This window comes from Artibeus jamaicensis, unplaced genomic scaffold, assembly GCF_021234435.1.
Source record: "Artibeus jamaicensis isolate MK-2021 breed Jamaican fruit bat unplaced genomic scaffold, CSHL_Jam_final contig_1526, whole genome shotgun sequence".
NCBI classification, from domain to species: domain Eukaryota; kingdom Metazoa; phylum Chordata; class Mammalia; order Chiroptera; family Phyllostomidae; genus Artibeus; species Artibeus jamaicensis.
Window position 1 is genome coordinate 354753 of NW_026521297.1, and position 20506 is coordinate 375258.

The window sequence follows — 20506 nt, forward strand, 5'->3', positions numbered from 1 at the left end:
ATTGATTTGAGAGAGAGAGAAACACGTATGTGAGAGAGAAATGTGGATCGGTCGGTCGCCTCCCGTACATGCCCTAACTGGGAACCGAACCCACAAAGTTTAGGTGTATGGGGTGCCACTCCAACCACTGACACCCCCCCAACACACACACATGCACACACACACACGGCCAGGGCTAGAATCTCCTTTTATTTACCTGCAGGGAAGAAAGCCAGCCTCAGAGGGTTTTGGATTTTCTTCTGATTGAAAGAAAATCCCCTGCAACATACACAGTGGCCAGTTCAGCAACCACAAGACGAGGGTTCCATTTGCAGCTTGTGCAGGAAATGCGCCTGCTTTTCCCAAACCTGCCCGGTCGCTTTGGTGCAGGTTTGCTGTGTCCGAGTCCTGCCTTTTGCCTGAGCCATCAGTAAACACAGTGACAGGGGCCTTTGGCGACTGGATCTGAAAAGATATTTTCCCTACCACACTCGTGTTTAAGATACCTCTGGCGCCTTCCAACAGTAAACACTCCATCATCTTTTCTTCCTTTAACAAGAAAGGCGACATTTGAGTCTTTGCACAGATATGTTCAAGGTGTTAGTGGATGTGCCCTGTGTGCCCAGATTGGTGCCAGTCCGGGGCAGACTGAGTCTTGGACTTCAACCAGCCCATGATAACGGCACTAGTAATGATGATGATGATAAGAATGGGAATTTTACATTCTGAGTACTTTTCCTATGTCAGGAACTGACAATGCTGCGTGCAAGGGGTGCGTAACCCGTCCAGTCTTGGGGATGTCCCCGTTTCCCAGCCCAGAGACTGGGCCAGACATCCCAGGGTCTGACCTGAGCACAGGCTGGCTCCCCGGGGGGAGGCAGCGTGTAAACATGGGAACTCATTTCCCGAGGCTGTGAGAGGAGCCAAACTGCGCCTCTTTTAGAATCAGAGTCCTGTCCCCGAGGGCCAAATTCCAAGGGAGGAGAGCCGGCCAGGGCTGTATTCCCTGGTGGTGGCGGGGAATCCAGGGAGTTTGGGGAGGAGGCGGGTGGCACAGGTCCTGGACCACGGCCAGGGTGTGGAGAAGTGGAGGTGTCCCGGGTTGGGTGGGCGGGGAATGGAGTAGGGAGAAAACAGTGGAGGGAGAGGGAGGCAAGAAGTCACAAGTTCTGCCCCCACAGCAGGGGCTGGGACTAGGGGGCGGGCGGGGACTCTCCCTGGGTGGTGGCTGAGAATATCTGGGTTCCTGGCACTTGGGCAGCTGGGCACCGTTCCCAGCATGGGAACAAGTGGATGAATGAGGAGGCCGGGAAAGAGTCAGGGACAGAGACAGCCAGAGGCCGAGCAAGAGACTCTGAAGAATCTCACAAGGGAAAGAGGTATCTACAAAATACGTAAAGGACGTGGCCCTGGCTGGTGGATGCGCGCCGGCCTGCGAACCAAAGAGTAACCTGCTCGATTCCAGGTCAGGGCAGGTGCCTGGGTTATGGGCCAGGTCCCCGGTAGGGGGCGCATGAAGTCACCACACATTGATGTTTCTTTCCTTTTCTTTTTCCCTCCCTTCCCCTCGCTCTAAAAATATAAATAAACAAAATCTTTAAATATATATAGAGAGAGATGCCACAAGAGGTACCAAGGAAGGAAAAGAGACCAAGTAGGAGGGAAGATTAAAAAAATCACCCCAGAATGAGACAGAGGCAGGGAGAGAAAGACCTAGACAGACAGAGAGAGAGAGATGGGAGGAGACAGAGACAAGGGAGACAAAAAGAGCGGGGGTGGGGGGGACAGAGAGAGGGTCGGAGACGGCAGTCCGAGATGGGGAGAGATGCGAAGAGATGCGGATCAGGGACGCGGGAGCCCCCGCCGAGGTTAGGGGCCCAGGCGGGGGAGACAGACTGACGCCGAGAGCGGGCAGGCGGCTGCGAGCGCGCCCCCTGGCGGCGCGGCAGTCGGTCCTGACCCGCGGCCGCCCGCAGGTGTGGGAGGCGCTGCTGACCCTCGTGTTTTTCCCGGTGTGCGTGGTGTTCGCCTGGATGGCCGACAAGCGGCTGCTCTTCTACAAGTACGTGTACAAGCGCTACCGCACCGACCCGCGCAGCGGCATCATCATCGGCGCCGAGGGCGACCCCCCCAAGAGCATCGAGCTGGACGGCACGTTCGTGGGCGCCGAGGTGCCGGGCGAGGTGGGCGGCCTGGGCCCGGGCCCGGCCGACGCCCGCGAGCTGGACGCCAGCCGCCGCGAGGTCATCCAGATCCTCAAGGACCTCAAGCAGAAGCACCCGGACAAGGACCTGGAGCAGCTGGTGGGCATCGCCAACTACTACGCGCTGCTGCACCAGCAGAAGAGCCGCGCCTTCTACCGCATCCAGGCCACGCGGATGATGACCGGCGCGGGCAACGTGCTGCGGCGACACGCGGCGGACGCGTCGCGCCGCGCCTCCCCGGCCGAGGGCCCCGGCGAGGACGAGGACGACGGCGCCAGCCACATCTTCTTCGAGCCCAGCCTCTACCACTGCCTGGAGAACTGCGGCTCCGTGCTGCTGTCAGTCACCTGCCAAGGCGGCGAGGGCAACAGCACCTTCTACGTGGACTACCGCACCGAGGACGGCTCCGCCAAGGCGGGCTCCGACTACGAGTACAGGTGGGTGCCGGGGCTGGGCCGCAGGGGGCGCTGTCCGCAGGCCGTAGGCTCCGCCATTCCGCAGCCTCTGGGCTCACGGGTCTGCAGGCTACCTCCGGGCCCCGCCTTTACTCTGCTGTGGGCGGGCCTGCAGGATTCATTCCCTTCATTCATTCACTCTCGAGCGCCTACTTTGCACCAGACACTGTTCCAGGCATCTGGCATGCGCTGCGGGACAAAAGAACGCGAGTGTCCACCGTGCCCTGGGTGCCCCTTTTCTGTTCGTTATGACCTGTGGGTTCTCGTGCTTGGCACCTCACTGTTAGTGTCGTAGCTCCCATTACCCGTGTTGTTACCTGGTAGAGCAAGTACCTCGCCCCCGACACCCCATTACTAAAGTAAAAATGTTTACTGAGCACCTACTGTGTGCCACAGGCATATCGTGGTCCACAAGACATCTATGGCTCCCACCCTCCGGTTACAATAAGGCCATAAACTATTAAACATGTAAAAACATCAATGCTATGTGGGAAAATTAAGTAGGATAAGAGGCCCTGGCTGGTGTGGCTCAATGGGTTGAGTGCTGGTTTGTACATCCAGAGGTCACTGATTCAATTCCCAGTCAGGGCAGATGCCTGGGTTGTGGGCTAGGTCCCCAGTTGGGGGTATGCAAGAGGCAACCATACATTGATGTTTCTCTCCCTCTCTCTCTCTCTAAAAGTAATAAATAAAATCTTAAAGTAGGATAAGGGTGACGGTGCCCAAACCGTCCCCAGGTCTTTGGCTCTACCATAAAGCACCCTACTGAGTCTCACCGCCCTCTCCTCACACCCACTTGGGCAGACCTGTGATCCTCCCTCGTTCAGCAATTCCTACTGAGCACCTACCCTGTGGTACCAGCTGCTGTTTTAGTGGCTCAACATAAAAGACTCCAGAAGATAACGTCTCTGTCCTCATGTAGCCCATAAAATCCTTTACCTATTTGTAATTCTCTCCATACCACACTCTTCCAAGAATTAGAGCTTTACAGTATAGTCAGTTAACTGATGTGCACATCGCCCATAGTTCCCTGTCGTAGTTAGTAACACCTGCTGTGTGTCGGCTGTGTGTCAGAGATGGGTCCGGGCCGTGGAGACCGGCAGTGAATGAAACGCACGCGGTCCCCGCCCAGACGGAGTCAGCGTCCTCGCGGGGAGACAGGCCACTAGGAAGCATACTCTGAACACGTAAACGAGTCAGGAAGTGGTAAGAGCTGCAAAGAAGACTGAAGCAGAGGACGGGAGAGAGGCTGGTGGAGGCTGAGCTTTCCGCGGGAGCCGCCTGCTGAGTCATGCACCACACCTCCCTGTCACCCTCTCCCTGAACTACTCACGGGTTTTTGGCGCTGCCATCACGCGGCAGCCAGCCCCTCACCCAGATTCACAAACTCTTCCTGTTTTTGTCCCAATTGCCTTCACTCTCTTGATTTTTCAAAAAAAGATTTTATTTCTTTATTTTTAGACAGAGGGGAAGGGAGGGAGAAAGAGAGGGAGAGAAACATCGATGTGTGGTTGCCTCTCAAGCGCCCCCTACTGGGGACCCGGCTCACAACCCAGGCATGTGCCCTGACTGGGAATCAAATTGGCGACTGTTCGGTTGGCAGGCCTGCGCTCCGTCCACTAAGCCCCACCAGCCAGGGCTCTCGCTTCAACATATAATGTTAATAATCGTGGCGCTCTGAGTTGCAGACAGCGTGACCCTGCGTGCATCTGCTGAGAGTCATGACATTCTCCTACATAATCACAACCGATGATCACACTCAGGACGTTTACTACTGAGTCGATATTGTCCCAGCGTCTGCTCCCAGCTGGTCCCTGTAGCATCCTCTGCGGCCGTGCCTTCACTCCCTCCCTCTTTTCCCGCCCTTCCCAGAAGCACTTGCTGTGTCTGACTGTCCTATCCCCGTCTCCTTCATTCTGGGTCAGCCCCCCTCCTCCTCTCTGTGGCTTCTGTGACCCCGACACTTTTAGATGTGACAGACCAGTTACTGGAAGTGTCGTCGGTTTGGGTTTGTCTGCCGTGTCCTTGTGGTTAGTCAGGTGATGCGCTTCGGGCAGGAATCCACGGACGTGCTGCTGTGTCTCCTTGGCGCCAGGAGGCACATGATACCCACTTGTCCCCTTCCTGGGGACGCGATGTCCAGTCTAACTGGTAAACATGGCGCCCAATCACCGCCTTCTACCAACCCTTAAGTCTACATTTCTTGTTGAAGTATTTTCAGTTACAGTTGATATTCAGTATCATATTAGTTGCAGGCACCGTGCACAGTTATTACAATATTACTGACATATTCCCTGTGTTGTACTTCCATCCCCGTGACTACTTTGTAACTGCCAGTTCGTACTTCTTACTCCCTCCACCCTTTTCTTTCTCTTGTTATTTACATTTTATTTATTTATTCTTTAGAGAGAGGGAAAGGGAGGGAGTCAGAGAGAGAGAGAAACATCAGTGTGCAAGAGAAACATCACTCGGTCGTCTCACGCGTACTCCCAGCCAGGGAACTGGCCAGCAACCCAGGCATGTGCCCTGACAGGGAATCGAACTGGTGATGGTTTGGTTCGCAGGCGGGTGCTCAGTCCACTGAGCCACACCAGCCAGGGCTGCCCTTCACCCTTTTTGCCCTTTTCACCCAGATTCCCTATCCCCCCCCCATTGGGCAGCCGCCAGTTTGTTCTCCATGTCTATGAGTCTGTTTCTGTTTTCTTTGTTCATTTATCTCGTTTCTTTTTTACACTCCACATATAAGTGAGTCATATGGTATTTGTCTTTCTCTGTCTGACTTATTTCACTCAGCATAATACCCTCCAGGTCCATCCACATTGTCACAAATGGTAAAATGTCATTCTTTTCTATGGACAAATAACGTTCCATTGTGTGTGTGTGTGATATATATATATATATATATATATATATATATATATATACACACACACACATATACACCACATCTTTCTCCACTCATCTACTGATGGGCACTTAAGTTGCTCCCATATCTTAGCTATTGTAAATAATGCTCCAATGTGCCCTGGCTGGTGTAGCTCTGTGGATTGAGCACTGGCCTACAAACCAAAGGGTTGCTGGTTCAATTCCCAGTCAGGGCACATGCGTGGGTTGTAAGCCAGGTCCCCAGTAGGAGGCATGTGAGAGGCAACCACACACCGATGTTTCTCTCCCTCTCTTCCCCTCTGTCTAAAAATAAATAAATAAAATCTATCTAAAAAATAGTGCTGCGGTGAACATAGGGAGTGGACCTGGCGGGTTGTAAGATACTTCTATTTTTTTTATTTTTGAGGAATATCACACTGTTTTCCACAGCGGCTGCACCAATTTCCGTTCCCACCAACCGTGCACGAGGGTTCTCTTTTCTCCACATCCTCTCCAACACCTGTTTGTTGACAAGTTGACATTTCTAACAACCCATCACTTCAGGATTCTAAGATTCCAATCTGAACATGCAACTATTACTAGCCAGCTTTCGTTGGGTGCTTTTCCTGTATTAACGCCATCCTTATAACACCATCAGGCAGACACTATTATTAGCTCCGTGTTACAGACTTGGCAGACTGAGGCTCAGAGGGCTGCAGAGCCCTAACTGCCTGACCCTTATTCCCTGCATCCCAGGTCTTATCGTCAGGCTCCGCCCCTTCGCCGGAACCTGGGGATCCCTCCGCCCCTCCCACAGGGCTGGGCTTCCCTTCGGCAACTGGAGGCCCGGGCCCTTTCTTGCGAAAGTGACAGGAGTAAAGATAATGAACAGCTGTTGTTCACATAGCGCATTCCAGAACCAGAGCCAAGCCCCTGAAGTGCATGATGGGAGGGGTTAGGAGGGACGGTTAGAGATTTTTCAAGCGCACCAACAACCCAGAGTCACTGATGTCTACGGCCCTGCCAGGGGGAGCCCATTCACTCCTTGTCTGCTCACAGTCTCACCCTGACTCCCTAACGTCACTGCCTCATTCCTTCCCCCGCCCTATCATGCGGCATCTTGTACGTGCTTCAGAGACTTACACGGCGGACGCTCTGCAAACCTAAGCCAGCTCACACCCCTCCTCTGCTCCCAGCCCTCCCAGGCTCCCAATTCACTTGGGGCAATCGCCACAGGCCTCATCATGGCCCACTAAGGCCTTCGACACTGCTCCCATTCCCCCCTCTGTGACGTCACCTCCCATCCTCCACTGCAGCCACACTGGCCTCTCTGTGGTTCTTCAAACGCTCCAGGCCCGCTCCTGCCTCAGGACATTTGCACAGGCTGTTCCCTTTAACACCAGTTCTCCTCCCCAGATACCCCCCACTTGACTCCCACCCTCAGGTCACTGCTCAAATGCCACCTGCTCAGCGAAGCTTCCCTTGACCCCCCCGAACGCAGCACCCTCCCCTCACCCTCCTGCCTCTCCCTCTATTTCTCTCCCTCACACCTCGCCACCTGACCACACGTTCATTATTCATCTCCTGCCCGAGAACAGAAGCTCCACCAGAGCGAGCACCCTGCTCTGCTCTGGTTTCACTGCGGTCTCCCCAACACTTAGAACAGTGCCTGGTGCACGGCAGACGTTCGGGAAATATTTGTTGAGAATGAATCAATTGTAATTAAATCTCTGAATGTATCATTGTCACTGGGATATGGCTCTGCCCCGTGAGCCCTGTGAAGACAGAGGCTGTGCACCACCGTGTCCCCAGCCATGCCGGGCACAGGGCACGGGGCACAGAGCAGGTGCTTAGGGAATGTCTGTTGAGGAATGAATGGGGCGGGGTTAAGGGGCGTGGCCTTTCTCCTGGGGGCACCTGAGAACAGAGAAGCGTTTGTCGGGAGCGTGACCAGGTCAATTCTGGGCCCTACATCACTTCTCGGAGTGTGGTCCATTTCCCAGGACCACCTGCATCCCCTGGGAGCTAGTTAGAAATGCAGAGTTTTGAAACCTGCCTCTACCAAATCTGCAATTTAACGGGATCCCACACGGAATTTAAGGTTTGACACTTGTGACTGTGGAACCCTCCATATTCACACTCTACCTTGGGACTTCGAATGTGCTGTTCCCTCTGCCTGGAGGGCTCCTGCCCACCAGCGCCTCCCCCAGGAAGCCCGCCCTGATGTCACCTTCATGGTTATCTGTACAATCCTGGCTCTCCTAACCCTCAGGCTTCCCCTGTGGGAGGGACCAACTCTGTCTTGGTCCCCTTCTCTCCAGAAGCCCTTCCTGATTCCACCTAGGTATTATCTGTGTAATGCCTGTCCACTCATACCTGTGAGTTGTCCCGCGGCACCACCCCCTCCTCCGGGAAGCCTGCGCTGTCTCCCCTCCCCCCAAAGGACTGCCCACCCTTCACTCCTTTCTTTCTGGCTCCTCCACTGCAGCGAGGGCACGCTGGTGTTCAAGCCGGGCGAGACGCAGAAGGAGCTGCGCATCGGCATCATCGACGACGACATCTTTGAGGAGGACGAGCACTTCTTCGTGAGGCTGCTGAACCTGCGCGTGGGCGATGCGCAGGGCATGTTCGAGCCCGATGGCGGAGGGCGGCCCAAAGGGCGGCTGGTGGCGCCTCTGCTGGCCACCGTCACCATTCTGGACGATGACCACGCGGGCATCTTCTCCTTCCAGGACCGCCTGCTGCACGTGAGCGAGTGCATGGGCACCGTGGACGTGCGCGTCGTGCGCAGCTCCGGCGCGCGTGGCACTGTGCGCCTCCCCTACCGCACGGTGGACGGCACAGCGCGCGGTGGCGGTGTGCACTATGAGGACGCGTGCGGCGAGCTCGAGTTCGGAGACGACGAGACCATGTGAGAGCGCCCGCCAGCAGCCCCGGCGAGGGGGCGGGGCCTATTTGGGGGCGGGGCCGCGTCTGGGGAGTGGCTAGATGGGGCGTGGTCTGTAGTGGGCGTGGCCCGCGAGTGGGTAGTTCCTGGTGGGAAATAGAAAAGTCAAGGAAGGTGGGCGGGACCCAGAGTGGGGGCGGGCAAGGAAGGAGGAGTCAGGGATAATGGGGTGTGGTCAAGATGGTGGGATGGTGGTGTGGGCGGGGCCTGGGGGAACCGGGCTGGTTGGGGAGAGGAGGGTGGGACTCCGGGAGCAGAGGTCAGATGAGGAGAGGAGGATAAAGGCCTGGGCAGAGGAGTGTGGAGCGCTTAATTGGTAGCTAGTGGAGGTAGATTGTGGCCTGAGTAGATGAGGGGAGGGTCCCGTCGAAGTGGGAAGAGGATGAAACAGAGGAAATTCTGTGGAATGGAGAAAAGGTCTAAGACATGGGCGAGGCCTGGGTAGGGTCACAGGGAAATAAACCAGGACAGCGGAAGAGGGCGGGGACAAGGGGATGGGGCGGGGTTTGTGAGTGGTAGGTAGAACCTGGGGAAATAGGAGACCGAAGGGGAATGTGGGCGGTGCTTGGGGAAAGACTGAGTGGGAATGAATGAGGGGCCTGGGGAAAATGGGAGGCTGGGATCTGCGGCGGTGGGGTGGGGTCTGGGGAGGCAGGCTGGATACACAAGCATACCTCTGTAGACACACAGACACAACCGACACACGCCCGAGCAACATACAGCCACACGAAGCCACTGACTCGCACCCTGAAACACAATCAGGGATCCTCTCACACCCGGACACCCGGACACCGCCCTCCGCAGATTGATGCCCGTGTATCCCCGTGTGCGCCCGCCGCTTCGCCTCCCCCTCCCGCTCGCCCGGGAGGCAGCAGGCGCCTTCCCGCTTTGCCAGCTCCCTTCCGCCGCCCCCGCACGCCCGTCTGTCTCCCTCCTCCTGCCGCCCACGCTCCTCCCACGGAGCAGAGTCCCCGCCGCGCTCCTTCCCCCTCCTCCTCCTCCCAGCCTCTGAGCCTGGGCCTCCGCCCAGCTCCTCGCCCACCGCTCCCGTCTCTCCAGGTCTCCCTGCGCTCCCCCTCCGGGCAGTTTCCCTCCGGGTCTCCATCCACCTCTAGGGCTCTGTCCCCCGTGTCTAGCTGTTGGGCCTGGGCTGTATTTCAGTAACGGATTCTCCACACCTTTCCGTCCTTCCCAGTGTCTGGCCTGGGTTGAGAACTTGGGTTGAGAACTTGGGTTGGGGGCTGAAAGCTCGGCCCGTAGAGGAGAGAGACTGCGAGAAGAGACAGACAGACAGACACGCCCAGAGACAGTGGAGACGTGGAGAGATCAGAGACGGGGAGGGCCAGAGTGACGGAGTCAGACACGGACAGGAGAGGGAGCATGAGAGAAACCGAAACACGGAAAGAGAAACTTAGGGAAAGAGACAGAGGGAGCGATAAACCGAGAGGCAGAGATGTGTTGAGAGGGGGACAGAGATTGAGCGGCTGACGTCGAGGAAGGCAAGGGGGACAGATGCCGGGGGAGATGAAGAGAGACATTCTGACTGAGAGAAACTCGGGGGACCCAGGGAGGAAGAGGTCCTGGAGAAGTAATAGAGAGAAAGAGGACTTTGGGTCCGTGAGAGAAGAGGAAGCAGCACGGGGAAGAGATCAGAGGCCACACCGGGTGGGAGAGTGGAGTTTCCAGGAAACACAGAGGACAGGCCCCGGCCGATGGCAGGGCAGGCTGGGGAGGAAGGCTTCTTCCCTGGGTCTCAGGAAGTCCTGCCTTTGTCTGGCTCTAGTCCCTCTTGCTGTCCCCTACCAGTTGGGTTTCGGGTCCTGGGTTCTCCGAGGGCACATGGATCAGGGTGCCCGTTGGCGTGCGTGTCAGTCACCGCGTGTCAGTGGATCACAGCGTGGCTTTAAGAGAGTGAGCGTCGGAGGTGTGTGTGTGTGTGTGTGTGTGTGTGTGTGTGTGTGTGTGTGAGCCTGTCAGCTTGTCACCCCGTTAGCAGCTGCCTGTGTGTGTCAGGGTGTGTGAGGAGCGGTTTTCCAGCAGACCCCGCGCCTCGCGGCGGCGTTTCAGCACCGCGGACAGCTCCCTGCCCACGCCCGAGGTGGGGGCCCGGGGTTGGTTCCACCCACAGAAAATTTAAAATACCCTGAGACAGGGTGAGGGTGGAGGTGGGCGTGTGTCCCCACAGGACCGTCTTGTGTGGATCTGTCTTTGCCTGGGTGTCGCTGTGGCCTGAGCATTTGTGTGTCCAGATGGCTCTGGTGGCCCCTTGGCCTGGACTTGGCCTTGGCCTGGGTTGACTCCCTCACTCCTTCCCATGGACTTTGAGAGACCCAGACAGAGAGAGAACAGATGGTGAAAGGCAGAGAGCCCCGGCCCCTGTGGCTCAGCTGTCTGGAGCGTCATCCCATAAACCGAAAGGTTGAGGGTTTGATTCCTGGTCAGTGCACATTAGGTTGCGGGTTCTTCCTCTGGTAGGGGCGTATACAGGACGCAACGGCTGGATGCTTCCCTTGCATCAGTGTTTCTCTCCTTCCTTTTCCCTCTCTAAAATCAACAAACGCGTCCTTGGGTAAGAATTAAAAAAAGAAGGAGAAAAGCAGAGACAGAGCCAGGGAGCAGGAGAGGTAGAGACGGAGGCTGAGAGATGGGGAGAGAGATGGAGGAAGATTGAAAGACCAAGATGCAGAGAAAGACGTGGAAGGGAATAAACAGACCCCGAAAGACATAAAAAGCCAGAACTACGGAAGCAGACTCTGCGTGGCACCACTGGGGGGATCAGCAGGTTGGCCATGTCCCCGCCTCTGGGCTGGGGGCGTCGCGTTCAGGGGCATCTGGTCCCCGCGGTTTTGCCCCTGCACAGGGAACAGCTGCGGGGTGCGGTGGTGTGCGGGTGTGGGCGGTGTGATTGGCTGCGCTTCCTCTGCTGGGTGACTGTGTGGGCCGCTGTTTGTGTTTCTGGGTTCTGGGGCTGGGCCTTGTGGCTCCTGCGGGAGGAACGTGCTGCCAGGGGCAGGGTGTGGGCTTCCGGGGGTGGTGGGTCTGTGATGGAGGGGAAGGGTTGTGTGCCTGAGGGGGAGGGGTAACTTCTGGCTGTTCTTCCCGCCCCCCTCGTTACCATAGCAGCAGGGATGCTGAGAAAATCAATTAGGACTCAGTTAACCCTCCAAATAGGACCAGGGCAGAGTGCAGGAAGCTGATGGCCTCCTGCGCGGAAGGATTCGAGTTAACTAATGTTTATGGAAGGTGCACCGTGTGTCCGGCGCCGGCGTTCTAGGCACTGGGGATACAACCGAGAAGTAAATGAACGAAGATCACTGCCCCAGGGGAACTTGAACTTTAACACGAAGAGGCAAATGTCAAAGGACACTAGATGCTGGGTTAGAAGGAAGAAGACAAGAGCAGAGAAGGGGGTCGGGGTGCTGGGGCGGGGGCAGGGATGGATTTCAGTATTAAAGAAGCTAATGGGAATGGGCCTCCTTGAAAAAGAAGGTGGAGCCTGGGCTGGGGCGGCTCAGTGGGTTGAGCGCGGGCCTGTGAACCAAAGGGCTGAGGGTTTGATTCCGGGTCAGGGCACAAGCCAAGGGTTGCGGGCTAGGTCCCCAGTAGGGGGCGCGCCAGAGGCAACCACACGTTGATGTTTCCCTCTCTCCCTCCCTCCCCCTCTCTAAAAATAAATAAGTAATAAAAATAAATAAAATCTATAGAAAAAGAAGGTGGAGTTTGAGAAGCAGAGGAAGTAAGGGGCTGAGCCTGGAGGGACGATGTTCTCAGCGGAAGGAAAGGCCGTGAGGCACAGGGCAGGCCTAGCTGTTCAAGGAACCGTGAGGGGGCCACGTAGCTGGAGTGAGAGAGCAAGGGGGCGGACGGAGGATGCCAGAAAGGGACCAGGGGCCAGGAGGTGGGGGGCTTTGTGGGCCGCTGGACTCTGGCTTCAATCCTCGGTGAAAAGGGAGCCCTGTGAGTGCAGTGAGCAGAGGAAGGACCCGCTCTGACTTGGGTTGTATCGGAATCCCTCGGGTTGCTGCTCTTTGATGAACCTCAGCTTCCTCAACTGGTTCTGGGCTTGCTTCTGCCAAATGGGGACAATGAGGTCAGGGCGGGGGGGGGGGGGGGCGGTGTTTCCACAGAGGATGGTTGCAAGGATCACAGGAGATTACAGAACCTGAGCGGTAGGGGGCGCTCCAGCAACCGGCTGGCTAGGAGGCCTGGTGTCTGATGGATGATTCAGACACCACGTAAGGGGCCTTACGCTGGGTGTCCTGCTTCTCTGCCTGCTCAGGAAAACTCTTCAGGTGAAGATAGTTGATGACGAGGAATATGAGAAAAAGGATAACTTCTTCATCGAGCTGGGCCAGCCGCAGTGGCTTAAGCGAGGGATTTCAGGTGAGGGGTGAGCTGTGGGAGAGGTAAAAGGTCCGGGGTTCGGGGGGGCCCTTGGGGGATCAGTGGTGGGCGCTCCTTCAAACTCGTGCATCTGAGCTGCCCAGGGAAGTCATCTCACTTTCTCTCTGTCTCTCCCCAGCTTTGCTGCTCAATCAAGGTGAGTGGAATTACCTCCTGGCTTTAGCTAGAGAGGGGGACACCAGGAGGAGTGTCTCATGTCTCAGGGGAGGGTCGTGGCCTCAAGCTACTCTTCCAGGTCAGGTGTGAGGCAGGTCAAAGGTGAGAGAAATGTAGATCGGGGCTGGGTGTGGTGTGGAGCTGGCCTTGGAGTTGGTAGAGCCTGTTGAGTTTGGGGTTACAGCTGGGGGTTCAGAGGCCAAGATCACGTTTTGTTTGTAGTTGATATTGGTGGGGGATGAGTCACAGAATCTGATCTGGGTTTGTGGTGGGGTCAGAGGGAGCCAGTCTTGGGATTTTTTTTTAGGACTGGGGTGGGGTTCAGATTTGAGATCAGGATTAGGACTGTGTCAAAGTTAGAGTTAAGATAGAAGTTGGTGTCTGGGTTTGTGATTGAAATTGGGGCCAGGCTCTGATGTTGGGGTGAGAGCTGGGGCTAGGGTCAGTGGCTTGAACATGGTGAAGAAGTAGAATTAGGGTTTGAGGCTAGAATTAAGGCTGGACTAAAAATTGTAATAGTCAGGGTAAGTCATACAAGCTGCTGTGACAAGTAGGCCCTAAATCCCAGTAGTAGAACACAAAAGGCACTTCTTTCTTGGGCAGAGTTTTCTGAGAGTGTGCCTCGCTGGTGGGTGGGCTTTCTTCTGGGAATTAGGGTTGGGTTGGTGCTGGCTTGGAGCAAAGGATCAATATACTTTAGGGAGATAAGTGAATTCAGGGCCAGTTATAGGAGGTCTAGGTTCCAGATTTGTGCCAAATGGGGTCTCCCCATCTTTCTTCAACCCCTCAAACGTACTCTGGGATGTGTTCAGAGCTTGGATGTGGAGACTAGGCCTCCTCCCTCAGGGACGTTGATGCTATTGATGATGATGTTGGTGATAATAAAGAAAATAACATTTCTGACTATTTACCACGTGCCAGACACTGCTCTAAACACCTCATGTGAATTAACACTTTTAACTCCCAGAAACCCCCTGTGAGGCAGGCGCTGCGCCCACTCTGTAGATATGAACACCCAAGGCACAGAGAGGCCAGAGCATTGCCCAAGATCACAGTCCCCACCATGGGAACCCACCCCCCAGAGCCCACAGACTTAGCCTCATGGCTCAGCCGCGGGAGCTGGGACTCAGTGCTGGGGATGGTGGTGGTCAGAGAGGAGGCTGGGGCCAGCCGCACAGGGTCACCCAGGAGGTTCCTCAGAGGACACAGATGGGTAGTGAAGGCATCACAGGCCCAGTTGGGCAGGCCTCCCTGGAGTCTAACTCCCACGCCTCACGCTGCAGGGGATGGGGACAGGAAGCTCACAGCGGAGGAGGAGGAGGCTCGGAGAATAGCGGAGATGGGCAAGCCGGTGCTTGGGGAAAACTGCCGTCTGGAGGTCATCATCGAAGAGTCGTACGATTTTAAGGTGACTTCCTGGGGCCTCCCGTTCTTGGAGTTTTGCCTGAGTCCAAGAGGGGATGAACTATGAGAGGCACAAGGAAGGGGCAAACAAGGGTCCGAAGCCATCCTGCAGGTCCCTCTGTTAGCACCGTGGACAGCTCAGCCTCCCGGGTCGGCTGGGGGGTGTGGAAGGTAGCCGACCCCTGAGCAACCTTCCACGGGGCATGGGGTGTGGGCCCCCAACCCCAGTCCCTCACGGGGCCCTCCGGGATGGTCACCAGCAGTGACGTTTTCCTCACCCTTCTGTCCCCAGAACACCGTGGATAAACTCATCAAGAAAACGAACTTGGCTTTGGTGATTGGCACCCATTCCTGGAGGGAGCAGTTTTTAGAGGCCATCACGGTGAGCGCAGGTAAGTGGGGAGGGAGGAGAGAGAGAGGGGGGAGCAGGGAGGCAGAGACGCAGAGAGAAATGAACGGAAAGACAGAGGGAAGGAGAGATGAGCAGAGAGATAGGGAAGAAAAGGCACAGGCAAGACACGGAGAGGGCAGACGAAAAGGAAAAGGCAGAAAGAAACGGGCACAGGGGGATGAAAAGGTCAGGAGAGGTACAAACAGGAGACAGGTGCGCAAAGAGAGGTGCACAGAGAATCTCGGAGAAAGACAGAGATGCAGCGGAGGGGGGCGGAGGTAGTCAGGGAACAGCGGAGGGCCAGAGTGAGGGGAGGAAGACACTGAGAGAGGAGGGGCAGCGCCGCGGGAGGAGGCGTCCCCGCCCAGGCTTTCTCTTGGTGTCTGGTGATTAGAGGGTGGAAACAGGTTAAATGGCAAGGCTTCCCCAGACAGAGCCGGGGCTCCTCCGTTGCCATGGAGACAATCGCCACAGCTCCCAGCTCTCCCCACCCCTGTTCAGTTCCCACCTTCCTCAGGCCTCAGATGGCTTCTCACTGCCCCCCTGTGGCCAGACACACTATGACACTTGGATCAGAGACAGTCATTTGCGGTACAGATGGGGGAAACTGAGACACGGAGACGGAGGAGGGACAGGCCTGACGTCCTGCAGTGAACCCAAAAAGGGATGAAGTGGAACTTGGGGCTTCCGTCCCGTACACAACATCGGTTCTCCTTCAGGGAGGCCTATCTGGTGGGAACTGAAAACACACACACGGGATTGTGGTGGGAAAGAAACTGGTCGGCGCTGGGGTCAAAAGAAACCAGGCTTCGGGGGTGGAAAACTACCAGGTAGCAGGCCTAGGGACTCAGATTGGAGGCCTAATAGAACTGAAGTGGCATCTCCCTCTGAGTTCATGTTCTTTGACGTCTACTTCTGAGGGATCTTTGGACCCGGCCCTGTGCAGGACATTGCTGGGGACAAAGAGATGACTGTGGCACCTGGGGCCCTGTCCTCACAGAGGTCCCAGTCCAGTAGGGGAGACAGACCTGTCACGAGAGTAACAACCCAGAGTGGGCAGGGCTGGGTGGAGCCCTCAGGGAGCTGCAGGGGTGTGTGACCCAGTTTGAAGGTCAGGGAGGGCTTCCTGAAGGAGGGGACTTCAGAGCTGAGTGTTCATATGGAAATAGGAGAGTATGTTCTCTATGCTTTGACTTTATCCACGTCCCACTGTGGGCAGCTAGGGGTGTGTTCAGTGGCAAACAGCAGAAAGTGGCTTAAGCACATGAGTCTTTCTCACAGAAGAAAAAGAACCTGCAATAGGCAATAGTTCACAGCAGCTTAGTAATGTCCCTAAACGCCCAGGCTCCTTCTTTAGTTCTCTTTCCATTCATTGCTCAGCTTTTGCCCTCATGGTTGCAAGACGGCTGCTGCGCCTCCAGGTGTCACGTCTATTTTTCCAGGCCACGAGAAAGAGGAAACAGCAAGTCAGGAAGGGGCAACACATTTGCATTTCCAGTTTTAGTTTCCAACTCCATTTTACTTGGAGTCACAGAAAAAAAACCTCATTCTTTGAGATGTAACCTGCGGAATAAAAACCCACCCAAACCGCTTTCTCTTAAACATTTACAAACTGAAGCATTCATTTCTTTAACAAGGCAAGTGTCTAAGAAAAGTGGGAAAGGAGTATGTGGACTGAACCCCTGAGCCCATTAATCTCTCGTTGCCTCAACTGCCAGCGATATTCTCTGCCACAGACATCCTGAGGAGCCCTTGGGTTGAACCATGGGGAGTGGCTTCATATTTGGGGGGCCAGCCTGCATTTTATTCCCTGGCTTGTTCTGAGCGACTGACTGGTCAGGAGTTTCCGTGTCTCTTCTCAGCACCCTTCCAGATGTAGTGCGGGGCACACGCAAGTGTTCATTGCTTTTCATTCATCGCTTTATGCTCGTCGGTTTAGGGCAAGGTACGCAACATGTCATCTGTGCTGTCCCATTACACAGGTCACTGCAGGTCAAAGGTGGGTCAAATTTGGTCACAATAGGTGACACAAACACCTCGAAGGATGAGGTATCCTTTACAAAGCTCAGAAAACACATCCCTCTCCAGAAAGCTAGAGCTTTCCAGAAACCCTCCATTTAGGCCTCATTGCCAGACTGGGTCACATGGCCATAGCTGCAAGGGATTCTGGAAAAGCAAGTAGGAAGCTTAGGGCTCACTATCTGCAAGGCATTTGGGGAGAGTGAATATCTGAGAATATGGCTGTCGCTAGCCTTAAGGAATTCCAGGAGAGTTAATAATGTTAGCAGAGTACATGGCTTGCTCTACCTGCAAAGGACTCTGGGAAAGTAGGTACCTGTAGCAAAGTTCGTGGCTAGTGTTAGCTGCTATGGAATCTGAGGAAGTGAATATGTCTACCTTCAGAGTACTTCTACCTGTGAATATTTCTACGGGGCTGTCAGTAGTTGTAAAGGCTTCTGGGAAAAGGAGTATTTTTAGGTAGGGATATGGCCACCCCTAGCAGCAAGGAATCCTGGGAAACTGAATATATTTAGCTGGGCATACGACCTGCCGCAGCTTTAAGGGATTCTGGGAAAGTAAATATTTTTACCTAGGCCTATACATTCTCCTTGCTGCAAGGGATTCTGGGAAAGTGTTTCTAGAATCACTAGATTCTAGTGAATCTAGAATTCACTAGAATTCCACGGTGGACGTGGCCACACCTTGCTTCAGGGGATTTTGGGCAAGCGATTCATTGTGTGGGACCCACCGTCTGGAAGCCGAACAACACGGGGGCTGTAGCCAAGGCAGGAGGCGTGGGCATGTGCCCCAGCTGGGTCGTGTGCCCGCAGGGGACGAGGAGGAGGAGGAGGACGGGTCCCGGGAGGAGCGGCTGCCGTCCTGCTTTGACTACGTCATGCACTTCCTGACGGTGTTCTGGAAGGTGCTGTTCGCCTGCGTGCCCCCCACCGAGTACTGCCACGGCTGGGCCTGCTTCGGCGTCTGCATCCTGGTCATCGGCCTGCTCACCGCCCTCATCGGGGACCTGGCCTCCCACTTCGGCTGCACCGTGGGCCTCAAGGACTCTGTCAACGCCGTGGTCTTCGTGGCCTTGGGCACCTCCATCCCCGGTAACCCCCCGGGGGACCCCTCAGTGGGGCAGGGTCTCAGGCCAGGCAGTGAGACCAGTAATGCGGAAGCATGGTGGCGGAGTCCTGCAGAACTCCTGGGGGGTGAGGGGGTGGTCCCCGAGAAACAGACATAGCAGAAGCTAGACTGGGGTCCCCTAGATTCACTCTGTGAATGGAATCTTCCCCAAAAGCCACCTGGTGGCATGTCCCATAGAACTGAGATGGTGGGAACTAGTAGAAGCCAGAGAGTGCATTCCACACGAACAAGATGTTAATTTCCCCTCCTCTCCCCACCCCCTCACCAAGAAACCGGATGGAAGTTCCATAGAACTATGTTGATGTGCACGATGAGAACCAGGCCAGTGAATTCCGAGGCTTTAATAAAGATGCGGGAGCAGAGTAGAAACCAGAGGTTGAAGGAGGGGTGCCATGCAAATAAGAGAGTGGGGTTTCAAAGACTACAGCTTATGTCCCCCAAAACACAGTGGCCAAGATCCCCTCTCCCCAAATAAACCCGAGTGAGAGTCTTTCAGAAAACAGGTGGCCGAGCTGGAAATTCCCAAGGCAGTAGGGACACCAGGTAGGCGGGCAGGCTGCCGCCCTTGTTCTGCACACCAGTGTGCTCACCAGTGGGGCGGTGCTATCCATCCGGAAAACAGGAGGCGGGTCCTGTGGGAGACAGCCGCTGGGGATTGGTTGGTTTTCTGATGCACGTTTCCCTCCACACCAGAGACCTGACTTATCAAAGATGTTCAGGAATCCGTGCAGGCCGTGGAAACCAGGCCGCTGCTGCAAGGAAACCATGCGGGGAATGGGCAGGAAAGGGGGTTGCATTGGGGTGGATCCTAACACCTATTTTGACCAGCCTGGTGGCGGTGGGGTTGTGGGAAGCCGAGAGGGATTCCCTTTGAAAGCAGGCAGCGAGTCCCATAGAAAGTAGACTGAGCTCCAAAGAAAGCAGGCTGTGGGTCCTGTACAGAGCAGGCACAGGGATGGTGGCAGACTTTGCCTCTTGGGTGGGGCCACGGCCTCAAGTCCCTACTGTGCACAGTCTGCCCAGGGCTACAGGAGTGGGAGGCCAGGCCTGCAGCGAGCCCCACCCCAGGTCTGGATCACCCGGGCATGGGGATGGTGTGAGTCTTGTGGACAGCAGGTGACAGGGATAGACGGACGCCAAGACCTGTGTGGGGGGAGAGGACCACGGAGCCCTTCTGACCCACGCACGTCTTTGCCCCCACAGACACATTCGCCAGCAAAGTGGCCGCGCTTCAGGACCAGTGCGCGGACGCGTCCATCGGCAACGTGACCGGCTCCAATGCGGTGAACGTGTTCCTGGGCCTGGGCGTGGCCTGGTCGGTGGCTGCGGTGTACTGGGCGGTGCAGGGCCGCCCCTTCGAGGTGCGCACGGGCACGCTGGCCTTCTCCGTCACGCTCTTCACCGTCTTCGCCTTCGTGGGCATTGCCGTGCTGCTGTACCGGCGCCGGCCGCACATCGGCGGCGAGCTGGGCGGCCCGCGCGGCCCCAAGCTCGCCACCACGGCGCTCTTCCTGGGCCTCTGGTTCCTCTACATCCTCTTCGCCAGCCTGGAGGCTTACTGCCACATCCGGGGCTTCTAGCGCCCCCTGCAGAGACTCGGCCTCCCCACCCCCACCCCCGGGAGACGGCGGCGCGTGCGGCCCCTCCGGCCTCCTCGCCCGGGGCTCGGCCTCCCTGCCTCCTGGGAATCGATCGTGTCCCCGCCAACCACCCTCTCCCTTCCTTCCGGGAGCCTGCCCGGGGCCTCCTACCAGTCACCCACAACTCCCACCCATCCCCGTTAATTTCCATCTGCACGCTGGGGGAAATTTCCGCCTGGACGTCCGTCCTCTCGGTGACCCCCTAGAGAATCTAGCATCTCTCTCCCTAGACACCCAACCTTGATTTTCCTCTGGAGGACCCACCGCTGCCGCCGCGGATGAACCTGTGTGCCCCAGGCCCCCAGAACTTAGCCCTCCCCGGGGCACCTTGAAGGAGGCCGATCCTCCCAGGACTGCGCGGGTTTCAGCCCTTTCCCCAACCCCCAGGGCGCCGCGCTCAGCCGCCAGGAGAGGGGGAGGGGAAGGGGACGCAGCGTGCGGGCGCAAAGCGGGCCACGCCTTCCCCGATTTCTCCACTCAGGCCCTTGGGAGGACGCTAATTCTCGAGGCTTGGAGAAGGGAGAGGAGCAGTTGGGGGTTTCTGAGCTGGAGGGGGCATATTTGGGACCTGCCATTTCTCACATTCCAGCGCCCTCGCTCTCCTCCACTACCTCTGAGGGCCCCGCCACGCCTTCGGGGGGGGGCCTGTGTTGTATATAGCCTGTGGGGGAGGGGGGTCGCGGGAGGGTGCATGTCTTGGGGAGAGGGGGTGCCAGACTTTTCCTTTTGAGAGGGCAGCAGACTCCCCCAGCCATGAAAATCGACTTTGGGGAGAAGGCCGCAAATCAAAGGAAGTCCAGCCATCTTCCTCGACAATCCAGAAGGCTCACTTTGCCCTCAGTGCCAGCCCATCCGGGCAGGACCCTCGGCGAGGAGACCGAGGGTCCCAGAGGACCGATGCTACAAGCCAGCAA

At 56.5% G+C, this 20506-nt stretch overlaps 1 protein-coding gene across 5 annotated transcripts in view; it reads left to right on the forward strand.

Moving 5' to 3' along the window:
- The window catches only part of SLC8A2 (solute carrier family 8 member A2), a 28819-nt gene extending 8571 nt beyond the window's left edge, over positions 1-20248 (forward strand). For 2 of the 5 annotated variants that reach the window (XM_037155140.2, XM_053668210.1), the window contains exons 3-10: positions 1956-2620; positions 7992-8414; positions 12730-12833; positions 12973-12990; positions 14294-14418; positions 14707-14806; positions 17729-17915; positions 19156-20248. In XM_037155140.2, the coding sequence (XP_037011035.2) occupies positions 1956-2620; positions 7992-8414; positions 12730-12833; positions 12973-12990; positions 14294-14418; positions 14707-14806; positions 17729-17915; positions 19156-19798 (2265 nt within the window). In that variant the 3' untranslated portion in view covers positions 19799-20248. Of the gene's footprint in view, positions 1-1955; positions 2621-7991; positions 8415-12729; positions 12834-12972; positions 12991-14293; positions 14419-14706; positions 14807-17636; positions 17916-19155 lie in introns of all 5 variants that reach the window. The other 3 variants (XM_037155137.2, XM_053668215.1, XM_037155138.2) reach the window with 3 other exon arrangements.
- The last annotated feature ends 258 nt before the right edge of the window (positions 20249-20506 follow it).